This window comes from Phyllobates terribilis, unplaced genomic scaffold (assembly GCF_046119375.1).
Source record: "Phyllobates terribilis strain yellow unplaced genomic scaffold, ASM4611937v1 Scaffold_9__5_contigs__length_417890890, whole genome shotgun sequence".
Taxonomy (NCBI): Eukaryota; Metazoa; Chordata; class Amphibia; order Anura; family Dendrobatidae; genus Phyllobates; species Phyllobates terribilis.
This window is the reverse complement of record NW_027362769.1, coordinates 114377734-114398148: the sequence shown is the minus strand read 5'-3', so window position 1 is coordinate 114398148 and position 20415 is coordinate 114377734. Positions and strand designations below refer to the sequence as shown.

At 41.8% G+C, this 20415-nt stretch overlaps 1 protein-coding gene across 4 annotated transcripts in view; it reads right to left on the bottom strand.

Annotated features, from left to right (window-relative positions):
- TLK1 (tousled like kinase 1) overlaps positions 1-20415 on the bottom strand; it is a 374214-nt gene that overhangs the window by 75295 nt on the left and 278504 nt on the right. For 2 of the 4 annotated variants that reach the window (XM_073646967.1, XM_073646966.1), the window contains exon 4: positions 6122-6240. In XM_073646967.1, the coding sequence (XP_073503068.1) occupies positions 6122-6240 (119 nt within the window). Of the gene's footprint in view, positions 1-6121; positions 6241-7028; positions 7238-20415 lie in introns of those variants that run through there. The other 2 variants (XM_073646969.1, XM_073646968.1) reach the window with 2 other exon arrangements.

The window sequence follows — 20415 nt, the reverse complement described above, 5'->3', positions numbered from 1 at the left end:
CAGGCGCCTGGGTTTGTCGAGCCCTGTGGTAAATAATTACATCTGTGCAAAGTGTTCTAGATATTGTACAAGAAAAGTAAGGGATATGGATCGTGCTCAGATCATGAGACAGAAGGTCCGAGATTTATTGTGATGTCTGGACATTGTGACCGCACACAATTACCGCTGTGCCACCGTCAGAGGAGACAAAAGTTCTACCAAATGTTGGAGGCCGGATGGTATTTCAAAGTGAACACAAAAAAAATAAAAATTCTCTTAAATGGTCAAAACTGTTGCAAATTGGGGTCCCGATGGGTGAAACCGCCACCAGAATTCAATTGGATTTACTGTAGTCAGGTCTTGTGAGGTGTAACTGGTGATTAGCACCTACGAAAAGTTATCCAAGGAAGGAAGGACAACCACAGAGCAAATGTCCGGGTCATAATTGTGAAGGCCTAGCCTGCCAAAGGAGACCAGTATCTACCAAAGTGGTCAAATGAAAGACAACCACAGGACTAAGGTCAGGGTTGTCGGCACCAAAGGCTAGCCTGTCCAATACCAAAATTATCTAAAAAGGGTACAGGAGTGTCAAAACGGGACCATGGATAGAAGGTGGCCTGGTCTCATGAAGAATTATATCTCACAACATGTGAGCGGCCGGATGAGTGCGTCATTTACATGAGGAAGACATGGCAGGAGGATGCATCATCGCAAGAAGACAAGCTCCAGGCAATGTTCTGCTGGGAAGTTTTGGATCCTGGCACCACCTACATAACATTATTGCAGACCCAGTACCCCCTCCATGATCTCTTCATTTTACCTAATGGCAGTGACCTCTTTCAGCATGGTAATGACCCTGAACCACTGCAAAAATTGTTAAAAAAAATAGTTGGAAGAACTTGGCAAAGAGTTCAAGGTATTTGTTCAACCTCCAAAACTCAGACTCTCAATTTGACCGATCATCTGGATCACGTGAAGTAATTATCCCCCTCTACTCATCCTTGGTCAGACCGCTTCTGGAATACTGTATCCAGTTCTGGGAACCACATTTAAAAAAAAAAGAAAAGACATCTAAAAACTGGAGAAAGTTCAGAGAAGAGCAATCAGAATGGTGAGCAGACTGCAAACTATGTCCTACGAGGAACAGTTAAAAGATCTGAGAATGTTTAGCTTGCAAAAAAGATGGCTAAGAGGAGACTTAATAGCGGTCTACAAATATCTGAAGGGCTGTCACAGTGTAGAGGGATCAGCTCTATTCTCATTTGCACATGGAAACACGGGAAGGTATGGAATGAAACTGAAAGGGAGAAGATACAGATTAGATATTAGAAAAAAACTGTTTGACAGTGAGGGTGATGAATGAGTGGAACAGGCGGCCACGAGAGATGTTGAGTTCTCCTTCAATGGAAGTCTTCAAACAGAGGCTGGACGACAACTGTCTGAGATGGTTTAGTGACTCCTGCATTGAGCAGGGGGCTGGACAAGATGACCCCGGAGGTCCCTTCCAACTCTAACATTCTATGAGATGTCTTGGAAAAACAGAGGTCTTATCCATGGAGCCCGAATCTCACAACTTTCCAACTTTCAGAACTTAAAGGATCTGCTGAAAATGCCTTAGTGCCAGATATCACAGGACACTCACAGGTCTTGTGGAGCCCAGGGACTTGATTTATCAAGCCCCTCGTTTTGCATGCCAGTCATGATGAACTGTGCGTTGGATGTGCCAAATTTATTAAAAGGAGTGCCTCTTTCATAAATTTGGGTCATCTTTCAACTGCCCTGCGCCAATGCCAGAAATGTACGCTAACCGGTAAATGTTTATGGCATTTATGCCACCTTATGAATGAATTTGTCTGGGGCACTTGGCCACACACAGTCACTCCACTTTTCTAAGAGTTGTCAGAACTTGCCAAGTCTGGTGTGAAAACTTTTGAGCAACTTTGAGTGGTGTTAAAACTTCGTAACATTTCAAGAACTTTAGCGCTAGAATTCTTGATGGATCGGGCCCCATGTCTCTATTAATCAGAACTTGTTTGGCAGCAAAAGGTCCCATCAGGCAGGTGGTTTTAACATTATAGCAGATTGGTGTATGGCAGTGAAGTCTGACATGGGTAGAAGTATGGCGAAGAACAACGGGCCTGTGATCACGCGGAATCTGCATTTTTTCTATAGGAATAATGTAATTAAAATTGCAGAGTTAAAAACTCTTGTAGCATTATTGCAAGAAATCTCTATGAGCAGCAAGTTAGAATCTTAAAAAGGGTATTCTCAACTCAGACAGTCATGGCGTAACCATAGGATATGCAATAAATATCTGACAAATGTGGGTTCCAGATAAAAAGTAAATGGGACCACTGACCCCATTGATCAGCTGCAGCAGACAAGTACATCATCGCTCCTAGGATGTAAACTAAGAGCGGCGGCAAACCACTAGACCATTGTGGTTGGAGCGACAGGGGATGTAACAAGTTAGTATTGGAGCATTATTATGTTTTGCTTTTTTCTCTCAATTTAAACATTTTCTGATTTTTTTTTTTTTACACCTTTAAACGGCTTTTAACACTCCCAGTTAAAGGAACGGCATCACCCTCATTATCAAACAGAGAGCATCCGCTCAGCACCAACAACAAAACTCCTGATAGAGGTGCTGTAAGTAAGCACATTAAGGGTATGTTCACATGTTGCATTTTTGCAGCACTTTTTTCTGCACCAAAAAATAGAGGGGTAGCAGGAAAAATGCGATCTTGCAGTATTTTTTTTAAATTTGAATGGGTATAAAAAGCAGAGCTTTAAAAAAATCGCAGTGTGATGAGCTTTTTGTAATCTCATTCACTTGGCTGGTAGCGTTCAACACAGCGATTTTTCCGCACTAAAAAACGCATGGAAAATCACCAAGTGTGAACATGCCCTAAGTGTCTGTGATGACAGTATTCAATGTCTACAATTGGCAAATACACCAGGAAAAGTTTCTAGTATAGATATTAAATGTATCCATGGATCCACTGCCGGAAAGTGGAGGAAGACAAAATTGTGTCCTTATGGCCTCGTCAGGATGATATAGGAAAGGGCAGAAGATTTTTGGAACTGGGTCAAAGAGCAGCCTACTCCACTGCATGTCCTCATAGTGGTATAAATCGACATTTATTTCCGAAGTGTACCGCTGACTAAAACGCAAACTCAGTGCTTAAGAAGCCTAACGGTCAGTTAAGCAGGGTCCGTATTCGTTTTGTACTGGGAACAGGAGTGTCCCCCCGCTTGTTTTCATTGATGCTTTAAGTTAAAAGGCTACAAAAAAAAAACAAAAAACTTATTTTTTGAAAAATGGACATGCCCTTTAAGGTTACGTTTTCACAACCAGTTTCTGGTGAGTTTTTGATATTGCAGATTTTCGGCAGCGATTAAGTAAATTTAGGTTACTTGAGTTGTTTTCATCACGTTTTTGACGCTGCGTTTTATTTCTCTTTTTGGTGTCAGGTTATAAAAAAAAAAAAAAATCAGCTTTTTTTTTTTTTTTTTTTTTAATATTTCCTGGTATTTGGCTTTGAGAAAATATTATTGATATAGTCATGTGTGGATTACATTGTTTTTGATGCGTGTTTTTTACCAGCAGATTTTCTTCATCTAATGAAAGTCTATGGGGAAAATCTGCAAATAAAACTCAGCGCACCCGCAGGAGAAACTTACATGTTGTGGATTTGAAACACACAGGTAATAAAACGCACGCAAATCCGCATATTACTGTATCAATAAACATCTGTTAGAGACAAATAAGGCAAAGTATCAACAACAAAGCAGCTTTATTTAGAACCTGACATACCAACAAGAGACAAAAACCGATGTAAGAAGAGCAAGTAAGAATTTAGACGATAGGTGCAGAATTGATGCAGAACATCTGCAACATTAAAACCTCAGCAAATCATCGTGGAAACATTGGCCAAGAGCATGTTCACCTATAAAGTAGACATATCCATGGATGACCTGTTTTGAAGATCAAACTTAACCATTATTGTTATGCATTACTTATATAGCGCCATTAATTCCACGGCGCTTTACAGACATTATCATCACTGTCCCCATTGGGGATAATGATCTACATTCCCCATCAGTCTTTGGAGTGAGGGAGGAAACCGGAGAACCCGGAGGAAACCCAGACAAAAACCCAGACAAAAACAAATACAAACTCCTTGCAGATGCTGTCCTTGGTTGGAATTGAACCCAGGACCCCAGAACTGCAAGACTGCACTGCTAACCACCGAGCCACCGTGCTGCCCCGTTAAAGTGGGAAAAAAAAAAAAAAAACAGCAATCAAACGCCATGTCATCCAAGTGTTGGCCAGGTTTTACTATTTAAAGGGTAGAAGATAAAAAAACTTTTTTTTTTTTTGCATACAAGAAACAGAATGCCACACTATTGACCAAAAATGGATACAAATTGGATCCGGCACATTGATGGAAAATGGTCTGTTTTTTCTCATTTTTTTTGTATAGCCGCAAGGAAAAACTCCTGGCTTATATGTTAAGAGTATCCATAGGTTCCCATTCACCTTACAATGATCACAAGACTGCCCTTCCGGGCTCAGCCTGACCAGGATTTGTCATTTATCTTTTTCAGCTTTATAGAAAATCTCAGCAGTCTGTATTTTCCTTTACATAGGACCACCAGAAAACTTTATTTGGGGACCGTACTGGAGCAGTATGGATGAGCATATAACTCCGGCAGAGGTTGTGACGCCGTGTGAGCAGAGCCTTGCCTGCGCTTACACTGCAGAGCGAGCAAAGTACAAGCAGTTTAAGAAATCTTTGACCCAAAGAAAACCAAGGAACTAAAAGGAACAATAAACATGAGCCGGCATCCTGCTCCAGTAATGGGGATCCATGAGCATATCTGAAGGACCCCGATCCTGAAGCCAGGTTAGTATCCCACGGCCGCTGGATGGGACCATTGCGCCGCCATCCACGGCTCTTCTTTTGACTAGGCAACCTTATCGTTGCAGTATGGTGCACACGTGACGTCGCAAAGGGATGGATAATCAAAAGAGGAGCCACGAATGCCAGCAGGATTGCAGGGCTTCCATCCAACAGCCACGGAATACCGACCTGACCGCTGGACCAGGACCCTGCAAACGTATTTCCTCATCTCTAAACAAGATATGCTGTCCCTACAGCATATCAGTGTTAGGTCACGTTCAGTATTTTACATCAGTATTTGTAAGCTAGTATCAGGAGTGGAACAATCAGAGGAAAAGTATAACAGAAACACGTCACCACTTCTGTATTTATCACCCACTCCTGGTTTTGGCTTACAAATACTGATGTAAAATACTGACCAAATACTGAACGTGTGAACGTGGCCTTGTGCTGTAAATCACATGTAGCAGAGATGTGGCCCTGTTAGTGACTGTCAAATGAATTATAAGAAAAGGAGTGTAAATTGATTGCATACTATTGGGGCGCAGTCAGGCAGCCGTACAAATCACAACGTAATGCACAGGATGTCTGGCAGCCCTCCGGAATCGAGCGTGACAGCTTCATATATTTCTATGTAGCTGTCACATTTGTGTCAGGAGAGCCAGTGCGACCTCAGTCCGATTTATACGGCAGTCTGACTGAGCCCTTAATAGGTGCACGATCGGGGGGGTTATTCCCCACAAGCAATCAATTAGCACTCCCTCTCCTATAATTTGTCAGCCATTGTGTCTGTCATGAAAAGCGACTGCCACGTGTGAACTTATCCCTACCGAAAGCAAATACAAATTCTGCAACCCCGTTAACATTGCTTTCATGTGCACAGAATGGAACAGAAGCCATCAGAGTCAGTGTGAATGGATTCACAGAACCCAGCCCAGCAGTCTGTAATCTGTGGCCATTATATGGGAGCCCAGTCAACCACCGCTTATCTGGGGACCTCCACAGCTCTGCTTTTGATTAGTCAGCCTGACATTATGTCAACGTCGCAACAGGTCGGCTAATCAAGAGCCGGGGACAGCTTCCCGTCCAACGGCCACAGATTACGGACATGGTGGATGGAAAGCATCCTGCAAAATGATTTGCACCAACTCTAGTGGCCATCTTAACCAAATTCTCACAAGGAGCAGGCAAAGGTCCATTCATTAGCATCTGACTTAACCGTTAATGTCACTTACTTTTGCTCCAACACTACAACTGCCGGTGCTTCCAGTGCTGCCGCTGACACCTCCAGTAAACCGGGCCTCCAGCAACTCCTGCCGCCGTGGGTCCAAGCTGTGGAGTTCATCCATGACACCTAAGTAGCGAAAAGAAAATCTTACTTCTAATGCAAAATCAAGAGCAACACAATAATATATAATAAAATAATAATAATACAAAATAGATCGTCCTGAAAAAACACAATATTTAACCGTACACTTATTGCAGAATAATAATAATAAAACACCAAAAGCAATAAGCTTATATCCACTTATCAAAAAGTTAGTTACTAAAAAGTGGGACAAACACTTCTAGTAAACATTGCAATCAGTCATCTATACCTTAGGTGACAACGTTTCGATAAATGACAGATAAAAATACTTAAATGCATGCAAAATATTTATAATAAAAAAAAAATTGCAATATTTCCAGAATTAAAATTTCTTCCCTTATGTCAAGTAAAAAAATAAAAATAGACAGTTTAGAAATGGACAAGGCATCGCCGCCGTCCTCCCAGCCCATGGCATCCAGGGCATCAGCGCGGGGCGGTCCTGGTCGCTGACAGCAGCCATTGCCATCAGTGAGGAGCGCTCTGCAAGCAGGAGACGCAGCGCTGGGTGCTGCAGGGTGCACAGCCTCCTCACTGGCTACTTGCCCTTTAAGCTTGGCCTACACTGCTGCTAAGGGTGCAGGTCACTGTCAATGTTAAATATGTGCAGCCCAGATGAGAGGAGGCAGAGCCATGGCTGCTGGGCCCCAGCCTCGGGCCTCCCGGATTTACAGCACCTAATACACTGCACGAAGCATTTCCATCTCGCAAAAAGTGTCAAATGCAAACTTCAGACTTCCCTACTAGTCAGCTCCACTGCAGATCACATCACCCACCGTTCAGATCGCCGCCTGCCAGCCACAAGAGCATATGGCCGCCCAATACTACATACACACGGCGCTAATTCTCTGCCGGTACTCAACGGGCACTGGAGTACCGGCACCTTTGGGGGGTTGGGGGGGGCACACACTCACCATACGGGACTGCGCATGCGTCGGAAAAAGTCTCGCGTCGCCACCAATTCCTAGCGACGCGAGAATTACCGAGCGCATGCGCAGCCCCCTCCCTCTCTCCATCACTGTTGGTATCTCTTGCAAGTCGTGCGCGTCCCCGCTTCTACAAGTGAGTGAAGTGCGCGTCCGCGAGCCGTCAGTCAGGGATTTTTTTTTTGTTGTTGTTGCCTCCCTTACCGTATTTGGCTGCAATTCAGATTACAGACAGGAAGTCAGAGCACAAGGAGACGTGTGTCACATCCACAGCACGGGTCCTACATGGGACTGTGAACATGTGGACAAGGGCCAGGATGGGCACCAAAAATACATGTAAAATATATTATATATATTATATACACACACACATCCACCGCACGGGTCCTGCATGGACTGTGAACATGTGGGCAAGGGCCAGAATGGGCACCAAAAATACATGTAAAATATATTTATATATATATATATATATATATATATATATATATATATATATATATATATATATATATATACACACATACACACACACACACACACACACATCCACCGCACGGGTCCTGCATGGACTGTGAACATGTGGGCAAGGGCCAGGATGGGCACCAAAAATACATGTAAAACAAAAAAAAATGTATATATATATATATATATATATATATATATATATATATATATATATATATATATATATATAATTTATTATAAACACTCACAAAAAAAATAATATATATATATATATATATATACACACACAGTATACACACACACATACATAGATTTATTATCTTAGTCATGAAAAAATAAAAAAAAGTATTTCCTAGTTACATACACATATCTTTATAAATACATATATATTTATAAAGCTAGATATGATTATATAACTAGGAAATGATAATTGTTGTTTTATTTTTTCACACACACACTACAGACCAAAAGTTTGGACACACCTTCTCATTTAAAGATTTTTCTGTATTTTCATGACTATGAAAATTGTACATTCACACTGAAGGCATCAAAACTATGAATTAACACATGTGGAATTATATACTTAACAAAAAAGTGTGAAACAACTGAAAATATGTCTTATATTCTAGGTTCTTCAAAGTAGCCACCTTTTGCTTTGATGACTGCTTTGCACACTCTTGGCATTCTCTTGTTGAGCTTCAAGAGGTAGTCACCGGAAATGGTTTTCACTTCACAGGTGTGCCCTGTCAGGTTTAATAAGTGGGATTTCTTGCCTTATAAATGGGGTTGGGACCATCAGTTGTGTTGTGCAGAAGTCTGGTGGATACACAGCTGATAATCCTACTGAATAGACTGTTAGAATTTGTATTATGGCAAAAAAAAGCACCTAAGTAAAGAAAAACGAGTGGCCATCATTACTTTAAGAAATGAAGGTCAGTCAGTCCGAAAAATTGGGCAAACTTTGAATGTGTCCCCAAGTGCAGTTGCAAAAACCATCAAGCGCTACAAAGAAACTGGCTCACATGAGGACCGCCCCAGGAAAGGAAGACCAAGAGTCACCTCTGCTTCTGAGGATAAGTTTATCCGAGTCACCAGCCTCAGAAATCGCAGGTTAACAGCAGCTCAGATTAGAGACCAGGTCAATGCAACACAGAGTTCTAGCAACAGACACATCTCTTCAACAACTGGTAAGAGGAGACTTTGTGCAGCAGCCTTCATGGTAAAATAGCTGCTAGGAAACCACTGCTAAGGACAGGCAACAAGCAGAAGAGACTTGTTTGGGCTAAAGAATACAAGGAATGGACATTAGACCAGCGGAAATCTGTGCTTTGGTCTGATGAGTCCAAATTTGAGATCTTTGGTTCCAAGCACTGTGTCTTTGTGCGACGCAGAAAAGGTGAACGGATGGACTCCACATGCCTGGTTCCCATCGTGAAGCATAGAGGAGGAGGTGTGATGGTGTGGGGGTGCTTTGCTGGTGACACTGTTGGGGATTTATTCAAAATTGAAGGCATACTGAACCAGCATGGCTACCACAGCATCTTGCAGCGGCATGCTATTACATCCGGTTTGCATTTAGTTAGACCATCATTTATTTTTCAACAGGACGACCCCAAACACACCTCCAGGCTGTGTAAGGGCTATTTGACCAAGAAGGAGAGTGATGGGGTGCTACGCCAGATGACCTGGCCTCCAAAGTCACCAGACCTGAACCCAATCGAGATGGTTTGGGGTGAGCTGGACTGCAGAGTGAAGGCAAAAGGGCCAACAAGTGCTAAGCATCTCTGGGAACTCCTTCAAGATTGTTGGAAGACCATTTCCGGTGACTACCTCTTGAAGCTCATCAAGAGAATGCCAAGAGTGTGCAAAGCAGTCATCAAAGCAAAAGGTGGCTACTTTAAGGAACCTAGAATGTAAGGCATATTTTCAGTTGTTTCACACTTTTTTGTTAAGTATATAATTCCACATGTGTTAATTCATAGTTTTGATGCCTTCAGTGTGAATGTACAATTTTCATAGTCATGAAAATACAGAAAAATCTTTAAATGAGAAGGTGTGTCCAAACTTTTGGTCTGTACTAATATATATATATATATATATATATATATATATATATATACACATACATACATACACATACACATACATACACACACACACACACACACATGCATGTATGGGTATATATACATTGCTCAAAAAAATAAAGGGAACACTTAAACAACAGAATATAACTCCAAGTAAACCAAACTTCTGTGAAATCAAACTGTCCACTTAGGAAGCAACACTGATTGACTATCAATTTCACATGCTGTTGTGCAAATGGAATAGACGATAGATGGAAATTATTGGCAATTATCAAGACACCCTCAATAAAGGAGTGGTTCTGCAGGTGGGGACCACAGACCACATCTCAGTACCAATGCTTTCTGGCTGATGTTTTGGTCACTTCTGAATGTTGGTTGTGCTTTCACACTCGTGGTAGCATGAGACGGACTCTGCAAACCACAGAAGTTGCTCAGGTAGTGCAGCTCATCCAGGATGGCACATCAATGCGAGCTGTGGCAAGAAAGTTTGCACAAAGGCGGAGGTAGCGGTCCTGCTGCTGGGTTGTTGCCCTCCTACGGCCCCCTCCACGTCTCCTGGTGTACTGGCCTGTCTCCTGGTAGCGCCTTCAGCCTCTGGAAACTACTCTGACACAGACACAGTGTGTATATATATATATATATATATATATATATATATATATATATATATATATATATATATATATATATATAATAGCAACAAGATAATTAAATTGGAGTAGAACTTTTAGGAATTCGGTGACTCCAGCGAATTGTAGCAATTGCGATTCGAGTAAGTTACTGCCGCTGCTGCCGCTATTTTACATATTGCAGGAGATGTTATCCAGAAGCTGACGTGGACTAGTACTAACTGGCCTGCGAATAATCGAAGTGGTGTTCTGTCTCAATCCAAATGTGACCACTTTATACAATTAATAGAAGCTGATTGGCTGCAGCGGTCACCCGTTGTTTTCTACCAGGAGACACAATATGGAGTAAGATGAAACTGATTCAGTAAGTTTTGTTTTGTTTTTTAATTCCTGCAACACTATGGAACCATAAGTTTGATGCGGTGTATTTTTGCTGTGTCAAAAACGCAGCGTTACAGTTCCAGCAAAGTGGATGGGATTTATAGAAATCTGCCCGCTGTGCTTTTAGTTTACTCAGCATAAACTGACCTGCGGTGTGTTTTTACAATCTGCAGCAAGTCAATTTCTCTTGCGGGTTCGCAGAGTTTTCTGTACAGATTTTCCCCATACACTTGTATTACATGCAGAAAATCACGCAGGTAGAAAACGCACATACGCTTCCACCGCAGAAAAACGCATTAATAATGCATGTGATCCACACATCAATAAAGTTTTGTCAAAGCCAAATACCAGGAAGTATCAAAGACAAAATATCTGTATTTAAAGCACCACTCCAGCGTTTTGTTTTTTTATAAGACCGGGGTGAGGGGGCTTACATTTAAAGCGCCTCACCAACACTAAAAAAAAAAAAAAAACCTGGAGTGGTTCTTTAAAACATGACAACAACAACAAGAGGTAGTTCATGCTTAAGAAGCGCACACCACCTAATGAACTTAGCGCATCTTCTGAGAGTCACGGACTGGGGAAGCATTTCTGCTTTACAAAATGCCGGCAATTGATTAATTGTATGGGGGGGGGTGCATGTCCAGTCCCACATTGGCTCGAGAACCCCAAAAGTCACAAAATTTTTGCACAAAAACTTTGTGGCTTTTTAGATAATTTATGACACTTTTCTGCTGTGAAAGCCGGCATGAATCAACCCTTAAATGTTTAAAAGTAGTGAGTACGGCCTCATTCAGACACCAGTTTTTCACCGATAGAACATGTATTATAATCTATGGGGTTGTTGACATGTCTGTTTTTTTGTGGAGTTCTCTCCGATCCTGCTTGTTACAGGGAGGTAATGGCTACTAATTGCAGCCAGCACCTGCTGGTGACATTGCGGCCGTGGGCACAGGAGTTGTCACTTAAAAGGGAATCTGTCAAATGATTTTTGCTTCCTCGTCTGAGCGCATCAGAATGTAGGGGCAGAGACCCTGATTCCAGCAATGTGTCACTTAGTTTACTGGGTGCAGCAGTTGTGATACAATAAGTGTTTTTAGATGTAGCAGAGCTCAGAAAGCTGCACCCTCCCACACCACAGCTTTCTATGTACATTGTATATTGTCAGTAAACTGTTGATCAGTGCTGTGGATAGGGTTGGACCAGGATGCACGCAGGCACCAATTCAGCAGTGATATTCTCCTGCTTATAAAACACTCATTGTATTGAAGCAACACCATGCTGCCTAATAAGTGACACATGGCTGAAATCTGTGTCTCAAACCCCATTTCCTGCTGCCCTCAGATTATATAGCAAAAACCTGCTGATCGATTCCCTTTAATAGTATGTTGCTTTGTGAGAACTACCAGCTTGCCATGATGTACTATAACTTCATGGGTCGGGTAGTAGCGTATTGACTCTCATGGCTGCACATGCTCTTCCACCAATCAGGCATGTATGGGAAATCATACAATTATTCCTAAATGTAGAATATTTCTAGTAGAGATGAAAGGATCAGGAGAATTCAAATTCACCGAATCGTGCAGGTTTTCTTGGGAAATTCGATTTGCAGAGAAGTAATTCTCCGTGAATTTTTAGCGCAAGTGGTAGCACTACCAATCTGAAAATACGGCGAGGAGCTGACAGGTGACATGGAGGAGCCGGAAAGGTGAGTATAGGGATTTTTTTTATAAAAAAAAAAAAAAAAAACAAATAAACATTTTGATGACCTTTTACAGTTTAGAAAAAATTTTGAATTACAAAAAAAAAAAGTTTTGGCGAATGCAGATTTTTGGAAAATTTGAGTAGAATTCAGTTCCACTCGAATTTATTCACTCTTAATTCCTAGTATAATGCAAAATGACACAACTACAAATGAGAGAACCCGAAATTTAAAGTTTTGGGTTCGTACCGGACAGAGTACATTTTAATGTTCGGAGTCCCGGGGAAGGAGACAGAGAGGGGAGAGAAAGATTTCTAGCTACGACGTTCGAGTTCCTATACATTTGAATGGGGTTCGGGTTCAGTTCTGGCACATGAACCGAACTTCGGACATAAAGTTCGGTCAGGTACCAGAACCCAAACTTCCACGGGTCCGCTCATCCCTAGACACAACCATAACTGTGCGATGCTGCAGGTCTTGTCACCAACTATAGGAGGTTTGGATTCAGGTGTGGATAGAGGAGCCACAAATATAGACATCCCTCAAACATTGTGCAGACAATATTTTAGTACTAGCAACAAAAAAAACAAAAAATAACAAAACTGATTGCTGCTGGACCAAGTTTGGAAAATCATTGAAATCGATGTGAACGGATCAAATTTTTAAAGTTTGAAACGGATCCAGTTTTCTTGTTTCCTGGATAGGTTTCAAGAGGACGATTACTGGATATGTGAACTCAGCCTAAGGACTTGTTCAGATTGGCGTATTATACGTATGTGTGCTGTCAGTGTTAAAAATCAGATAGCACAAGGACCAATGTTATTGAACAGTGATGTTCAGATGACAAAGCTGAGTGTGTGAATAAAAAATTATAGCCTGCACTATTCTTTCATATTTTGGATGAGACTCGCCTAGTTAAATCTATGGGTGCGCAAATATAAAAAAAATCTGGTCCCATACGGATCATCCGTGATACATACGATTTTTACAGATACATTACAGTTATTATCCTAGGTAACTTTTTATGGTCTTGTAAATTTTATTTCCTGCTGATGTATAAAAAGGGATGCCATGTGGATGTAAAAAGCGAGCATACAGATGACATGCGGATTTCAATCGTCTGCTTTTTTTCTTATGTAAATCGTATGATTTTTCTTGCATTTGTATGAACAAGCTCTAAGGCTGTGAGAAATTTTTTTTTATATTTTTTTTCAGACAGCACAAGGATCCATAGGGTTCAATTGATCTATTCACACATCCGCGTGGAAATGATGAATCATAGTGTGAGAGGTCCTGTTCTGACCTGTATGAGTATCAGACTCGGCCCATACATTGGGGGGATGCAGATCAGAAGGCTTTGGAGTTGATTCAGTGTCTCACGGATCTGTTAGTTAGTGATACATTCTTAATAAAAACATGGCGTTCCAAGTGTCTTTTTATTGGCCTGGAAGTAAGCACACCTCTTCAATAAAAAAAAAAAAAAACGGAACAAACTAGAATGACACAAAAATCTGACCCTTTGTCTTGGATGGTAAAATTCACACGGACATGTGAATTCAGCCTTAGAGCAGAACTGCTGCCCACAAGTATCGCTGACCATCATCATTTCATCCTGGATCAGATGCGCTTTTCCTGGCACATATTATCTGATTACATGTAGAGCGCCCATGGATGACGTTTGCATACAAACAACTCTATGTACACATTCCCTATCCTTGACACAAGGTCTAGAGGCTGCCGTCTCTCCGCAGTACAACCAGTTTTGGGTGGAATTATCTTCTCGTCATCAGGGCACAAACTTTTTTTTTTTTTTTTTTTAGTTCAAGGCTCAAAGTATTGTAGTACATGAAAGAGCTGCAGACCTCACAGCTATAAAACAAGGAGCAACAATTAGAGAGCAATGCGAATTTGTAAAAAATAAAATGCAAGTTAACATATCCTGCATCTATACTGACAGGACGGGCAAAAGCCACAGCCCGGCTCCCATTGCTGTGGCAGCTGCTCATGTACAGTCAGTGCATATAGCTGCTAGGCTAAGTGCACACTGACTTTTTCTTTTTATGGGGGTCAGTTTCATAAAAAGAGCCAAAAAAATTCTTAAAAAAAGCCTGATGCCTCTCACTATTCAATTCTATTTTAAAGCAACTTTGCCATTTAGTTTTTTTCATTGGTTTTTTTTCCCCTCTTGAGGTTTTCAAAAATGCCTGGTAAAAAAAAAAAAAAAAACCATGTCACGTCTTTGATGCGGGTCTTATTTGAACCCACCCTAAATTCAGCAATGTCAAATCAAATGGTGAAAAAAAAATAAACTCTTGGGAAACGCTTCTAAAATATCTCAGGTAATGAAAACTCTTCCAAAAAAGATTCGCCAAAGAAGGTGCGTTTTTGAAGCAGTTTCCACTAGAAAACTTGTTTTTGACCGCCTGAAAAAAAAAAAAAGGTGGGTGTGCACATACCCTAATAAATACTTAACCTATTATCATTTTACCACATGGGGGGAAAAGACCAACACCATGAACAGTGCCCCAGTGACATCAACCAAGAGGCATTAAGCCTAAAATCAAAATTAAAGTACCGTATATGCAATTCTAATGAAATATCTCTGCATGTAAATTGCCAGAGGAGTTGAATGCCCTGATATGGATAAACTCTGCAACTATAAAACCATTTTAGCACAAGGAACCAAATCTGCCAAGCCTCCCCCATCACATAGCTAATCTATCCCTATCTACCTTCAGGCTCCTGAGACCATGAGATGTGTGAAGAAATTGACTAAACCCCCCTCCCACCATACTCATTAGATTGTTCGGGCGGTAGTTATGTCTCCCGACTCCTCCATACACAGGAGCGCTCAGCTCTCCGTAAGTCATATTCATCGTAATTATCTAATGGCAGCTCATCTTCCCATGGAACAAAAGGATCGGCCTACTGAATTTCGACCACCCCAAACCTTATGACCCCTGGCAGTCGGGAGGCCCCCATTCACTATTGATGGTTGACTGATCCCACCAAAACGTTTTTCCAATGTGAGTGTGGGCCTAAGGGCTCATGCAGTGGACAGTTTCAGTCCGAGCGCAATCTGACAAAACATTTGATCGCACCCAGACCAACATTACACTGTGGGGCCGTGCACAGGTCCGATTTTTTTACTCAGAGATGACCCGGGGGGAAAAAAATTAACGCATTCATGAGTTTGGTCCTATATTTGGATTACACTCAACCATGCAATTCAATGAGTGGTGAAAACTATCGGACTGCACTCGGATGACATCTGAGTGAAGTCCGATTTGCACGGACTGACAAAATGGAGACTTTTTTTTCCTCCATCTTCTCATCCGAGAGAATCAGATCACACTGCTCAAAGTCTGATCAGAATAATCAGTCCGTTTTTCTCACATGTGGAAAAATCGGACGTTTGAATGAGCCCTAACAAAGTGGGATCAGGTTGGCTCAATGATATATAAGCTGTGTTATGCTCAAGCTTTGGGAGAGCCATCTTGTGGGCATTATATAGAGGTCCTATTAGGGATAAGCGGACTCGTGGAACTTAGTTCTGGTTCGACCAAACTTTAGTCCAAAGTTCGGTCCTGGTACCAGAATTCTACCCGAACTTTAACCACAACACGAACCCCATAGAAGTTAATGGGTTCTCTCTCCCTTCTTCCGAGAGAAGTCCACGTTCGGAGTTCACCTCCGAACACTAGGTGTCCGGTACGAACCCAGAAATTTGCAGTTTGGGTTCGATCATCTCTAGTCCTAATTTACATAGTAAAAAGCTCCTACAAAAATAGTTAACTCAGTGATGTGACTATGTTGATTCACCGAGTTCCCAAAGACCCAAATTCACATTCAACAATGCCATAAAACTAGAAGATATATTTAGCAATACAAAGAGCAAAAGTAAGATCCCACCTGAGCTAACTGTGCACAGTGCCCACACGCCATTTAACAACTATTTTGGTGCCTAAGTGCTTTCAGAATATTTTGACAATTTTTACAGGATAAGTATAAAGCCATTTTTAAAACAATTTTTCAGTACAGAACAAAAAACAATTGAAGGCTGGCATAAGCACAATTATGTAGAGATAATAATACAGCTGCTTCTTTCAAGTGAAAATCCAAATCCATATATTTTTCACCTAAAATAGGTACAAAAAAAGGACCTTTTTGCTTGTAATTAGATGTTCATTAATCTGTGAATCAATACAATGATGTGAAGCTTCTTCCATTTTACAGTAAATGACTCTGCTGAAATCAAGTTTACAATATTATTTTTTTATGATGCATTTGCATTTTTTTAATAAATTGTATCGGTTCCATTATCATTTTGCAAAGCTGTAGTTTTGTTTCCTCTGTAATCTTTTGTCGGCATTGTCATATACTATTTAGTGCATGATGCATTATGCCGTGGTTAGGAGGTTCCCTTTAAAGGCTATGTTTACCTTTAGTTAATAAAATTAGTTGAAAAAAAAATGATTTCTTACACCCCCCCTCCCCAACCCAATATTAACTTTGCAGCCTGATCCTTGATTTCTTTCTTGCGGGAGTTTCTCTCTCTGTAATACAGGCGTGATGTGAGCGTGATGTAAGATTATTTATCAGCACAGCTTCTATCCTGCACAGATTTTCTCTTCATGTTTTCCCCTCCTTTTTCTATAATCCGTTTTATCCTCTCTCTATACTGTGGAAATCTTTGTACAACTCATCCTATTTTTCTTGAATACTGAAAAAAGGGAGGAGAAGAGCAGACAGAGTTGTCAGGAGCACTGAGTGATTTGTAAAATTTTTGCAAAAGCACTTAAGGACTTTACAGGCATTCTGCAGCAGTAACATGGTAGACAATTTTCAATGAAGACTATACAGAAAGTTGCCTAATTTTGCATTTAAGAAGCAAATGAACAATAAAAAAAAATCTAAACTTTGTGAAGCTGACATAGCAGTAACTGTGTAATTAATATCTATGAATTAAAAAAAGATTGCAGGTTTTACTAGATCCCAGCAGATCCTTATAGCAGAGAAACAGTGAGGAAAAAGGGGAAATATTTGTACTTGAAGTTATCTTTTGTGTATAAGGAACATCATTACAAACTTCAAGAATGGCTGAGAAAATGCTTAAACCAAATTACAATTCAGTTATAAGATTTTTTATGGGGATGTGTAGCGATTTTAATAGATGTATTCTTATTTCAGGCTCTTTATACAAAGAAAGTCAAAAGTATGTCTAAGTCTGCAAATTAGCAAGTCTACTTTTCCATAAAAAGCTGGTTTTAACTTTTTTATTTTTTTTGCAAGAAAATGTTACAGAGCTATTCTTTTTTTCTCATAATGAAAGGTTTGCCATTTTTGCCATTCTTATTTCCATAGGTATTACTTTCCAGCATCACTGTGGTATGTAAATGAGATCTCACAGCGAGTGGTATTATGTATAGGAAAACATAGAAGAACCTTTGAAAGTTTTGAGCAGTGGTGCTGCAGATAATTCTCTGTTCGTTTGTGTTCAGAGCCTCGATGGTTGACAACAGTAATTAGGCTCAGAGAGGAGAGGGTGGTAGCCTGTAGGGGCCTTTCTGCTGTGTGTTTTTTAGTATATATAATATTACTTTTGTTACAAAACATCATTTTCTCTACCTCCCAGTTTAGTGTACAGACTGTGACTTAGGCTGTGTGCCCACGTAGCGTTTTTTAAGCGTTTATGCTGCGGAATTTCCGCAGCGGAAAAGCTTGTAAAACGCTTTGTGATCCGCCCCCCCATGGTCCCCAAGGGGATTCCGCAAGTTCTATGCACATGCTGCGGATTTTTCCGCAGCGTTTATGCTGCGTTCAAAAATCCGCAGCATGTTCATTAATTTCGCGTTTCCGCAAGCGGAATTGCCTTTTGCAATGCATTAAAAAACGCAAGGCAATTCCACATGTGGAAATCGCGTGATAAACGCGTGCGGAATTCCGCATGCGTTTTTAATTGCAGAAATGAAGCAGAAATTTTCTGCTTCATTTCTGCAACGTGGGCACATAGCCTTAGGGTATGTGCACACGATGCAGAAATGAAGCAGAAAATTTCTGCATCATTTCTGCATCTCCCTGGCAGAAAAAACGCATGCAGATTGTGCATGCGTTTTTCCTGCAGAATACATGCGGATTCACATGCGTTTCCGCATGTGGATTGACAAGCGCTTTCCAGGCGATTTTAGCATCACCTGGAAAGTGCTTGACAACTAGGTCACACTATATAAATCCATGCAACTGGCTTGGATTTATATAGTGTGACCCGAGAGAGTGGTAAAAATAAATGTATACTTAACCCTCCGATGGCCCGCGCTGTCCCGCTCACTCCGTTCTCCCTTGCAGGCAACATTGAATTGAAAGACCTACCGACGTCAGCGTCACGTGACCCGTCACATGACTCTGACGTCAGCGCATGTCCTTCAACTCACTGCAAAGTGCCGGGAACCAAGCAGGAGCCAAAATACTGGCATGTGAAAGCGGCTTCAACTGGATCACAGTGTCACTCTGTGCATTCTTCTTCCCTTGGCCAATTATTGTTATATTATTTATTTATATAGCGCAAGTGATTCCATGATGCTGTACATGAGAAGGGGTTAAGGCCCCGTCACACTTAGCGACGCTGCAGCGATCTCGACAACGATACGACCTGTCAGGGATCGTTGCTGCGTCGCTATGTGGTCGCTGGTGAGCTGTCAAACAGGCAGGCTCACCAACGATCAGGGGAGCAGCGACATCGTGGAAAGAATCTTTCCACGATGTCCTGCTCCTGGTTACCAGCCTGCTGAAGCAGAAGCAGGCTGGTAACCATGGTAAACATCGGGTTACTAGGGGCACACGCGCACCTAGTAACCCGTTGTTTATCATGGTTACCACTCTGCTACGGTGAGCGGGAGGTTACAGCTCACTTTAGCAGGCTCGTAACCATGATAAACAGCGGGTTACTAGGTGCGCGTGTGCCCCTAGTAACCCGATGTTTACCATGGTTACCAGCCTGATAGCTGCTCCCGCTGGTCACACACAGCGATGTGTGCTGACCAGCGGGAGGGCAACGACCAAAAAATGGTCCAGGACATTCTGCAGCGATCAGTGACCTCACAGCAGGGGCCTGATCGCTGCAAAGTGTCACACATAGCGACATTGCTGGTGAGGTCGCTGTTGCGTCACCAAAACCTTGACTCAGCAGCGATCTCACTATGTGAGACGGGGGGGCTTTACATACAAAATAAAGATACCATTTACAGTAACAAACAATGATAGACTGGTGCAGAGGGAGGAGGACCCTGCCCTTGCGGGCTTACATTCTACAGGATGATGGGGAAGGAGACAGTAAGTGGTGGGTTGCAGCAACTCCGGTGTTGGTGAGGCGCAGGTCCGCTGTTGGTAAGGCAGCGGGGTCATGTCAGGCTGTAAGTTTTCTTGAAGAGATGGGTTTTTATGTTCCGTGTGAAGGATCCGAGTGTGGTGGATAATCGGATGCAGGGCCGGCTCCAGGTTTTTCTGGGCCCCGGGCGAAAGAGTCTCAGTGGGCCCCTTTAACACATATCACGATTCATGATTGTATATATATAGTACAATGCAAAGATTTCACTTCTTACATTACATGAGTGATATCTATTGTAAATTCCACAATAGCTCAGAAACCGGTGAATCGCTCCACACAGAATACTGGCCCCCATATAAGGCTCCATACGGAATACTGGCCCCCATATAAGGCTCCATACGGAATACTGGCCCCCATATAAGGTCCCATACGGAATACTGGCCCCCATATAAGGCCCCATAAGGAATACTGGCCCCCATATAAGGCCCCATAAGGAATACTGGCCCCCATATAAGGCCCCATAAGGAATACTGGCCCCCATATAAGGCCCCATAAGGAATACTGGCCCCCATGTAAGGCCCCATACGGAATACTGGCCCCCATATAAGGCTCCATGCGGAATACTGACCCCCATATAAGGCTCCATACG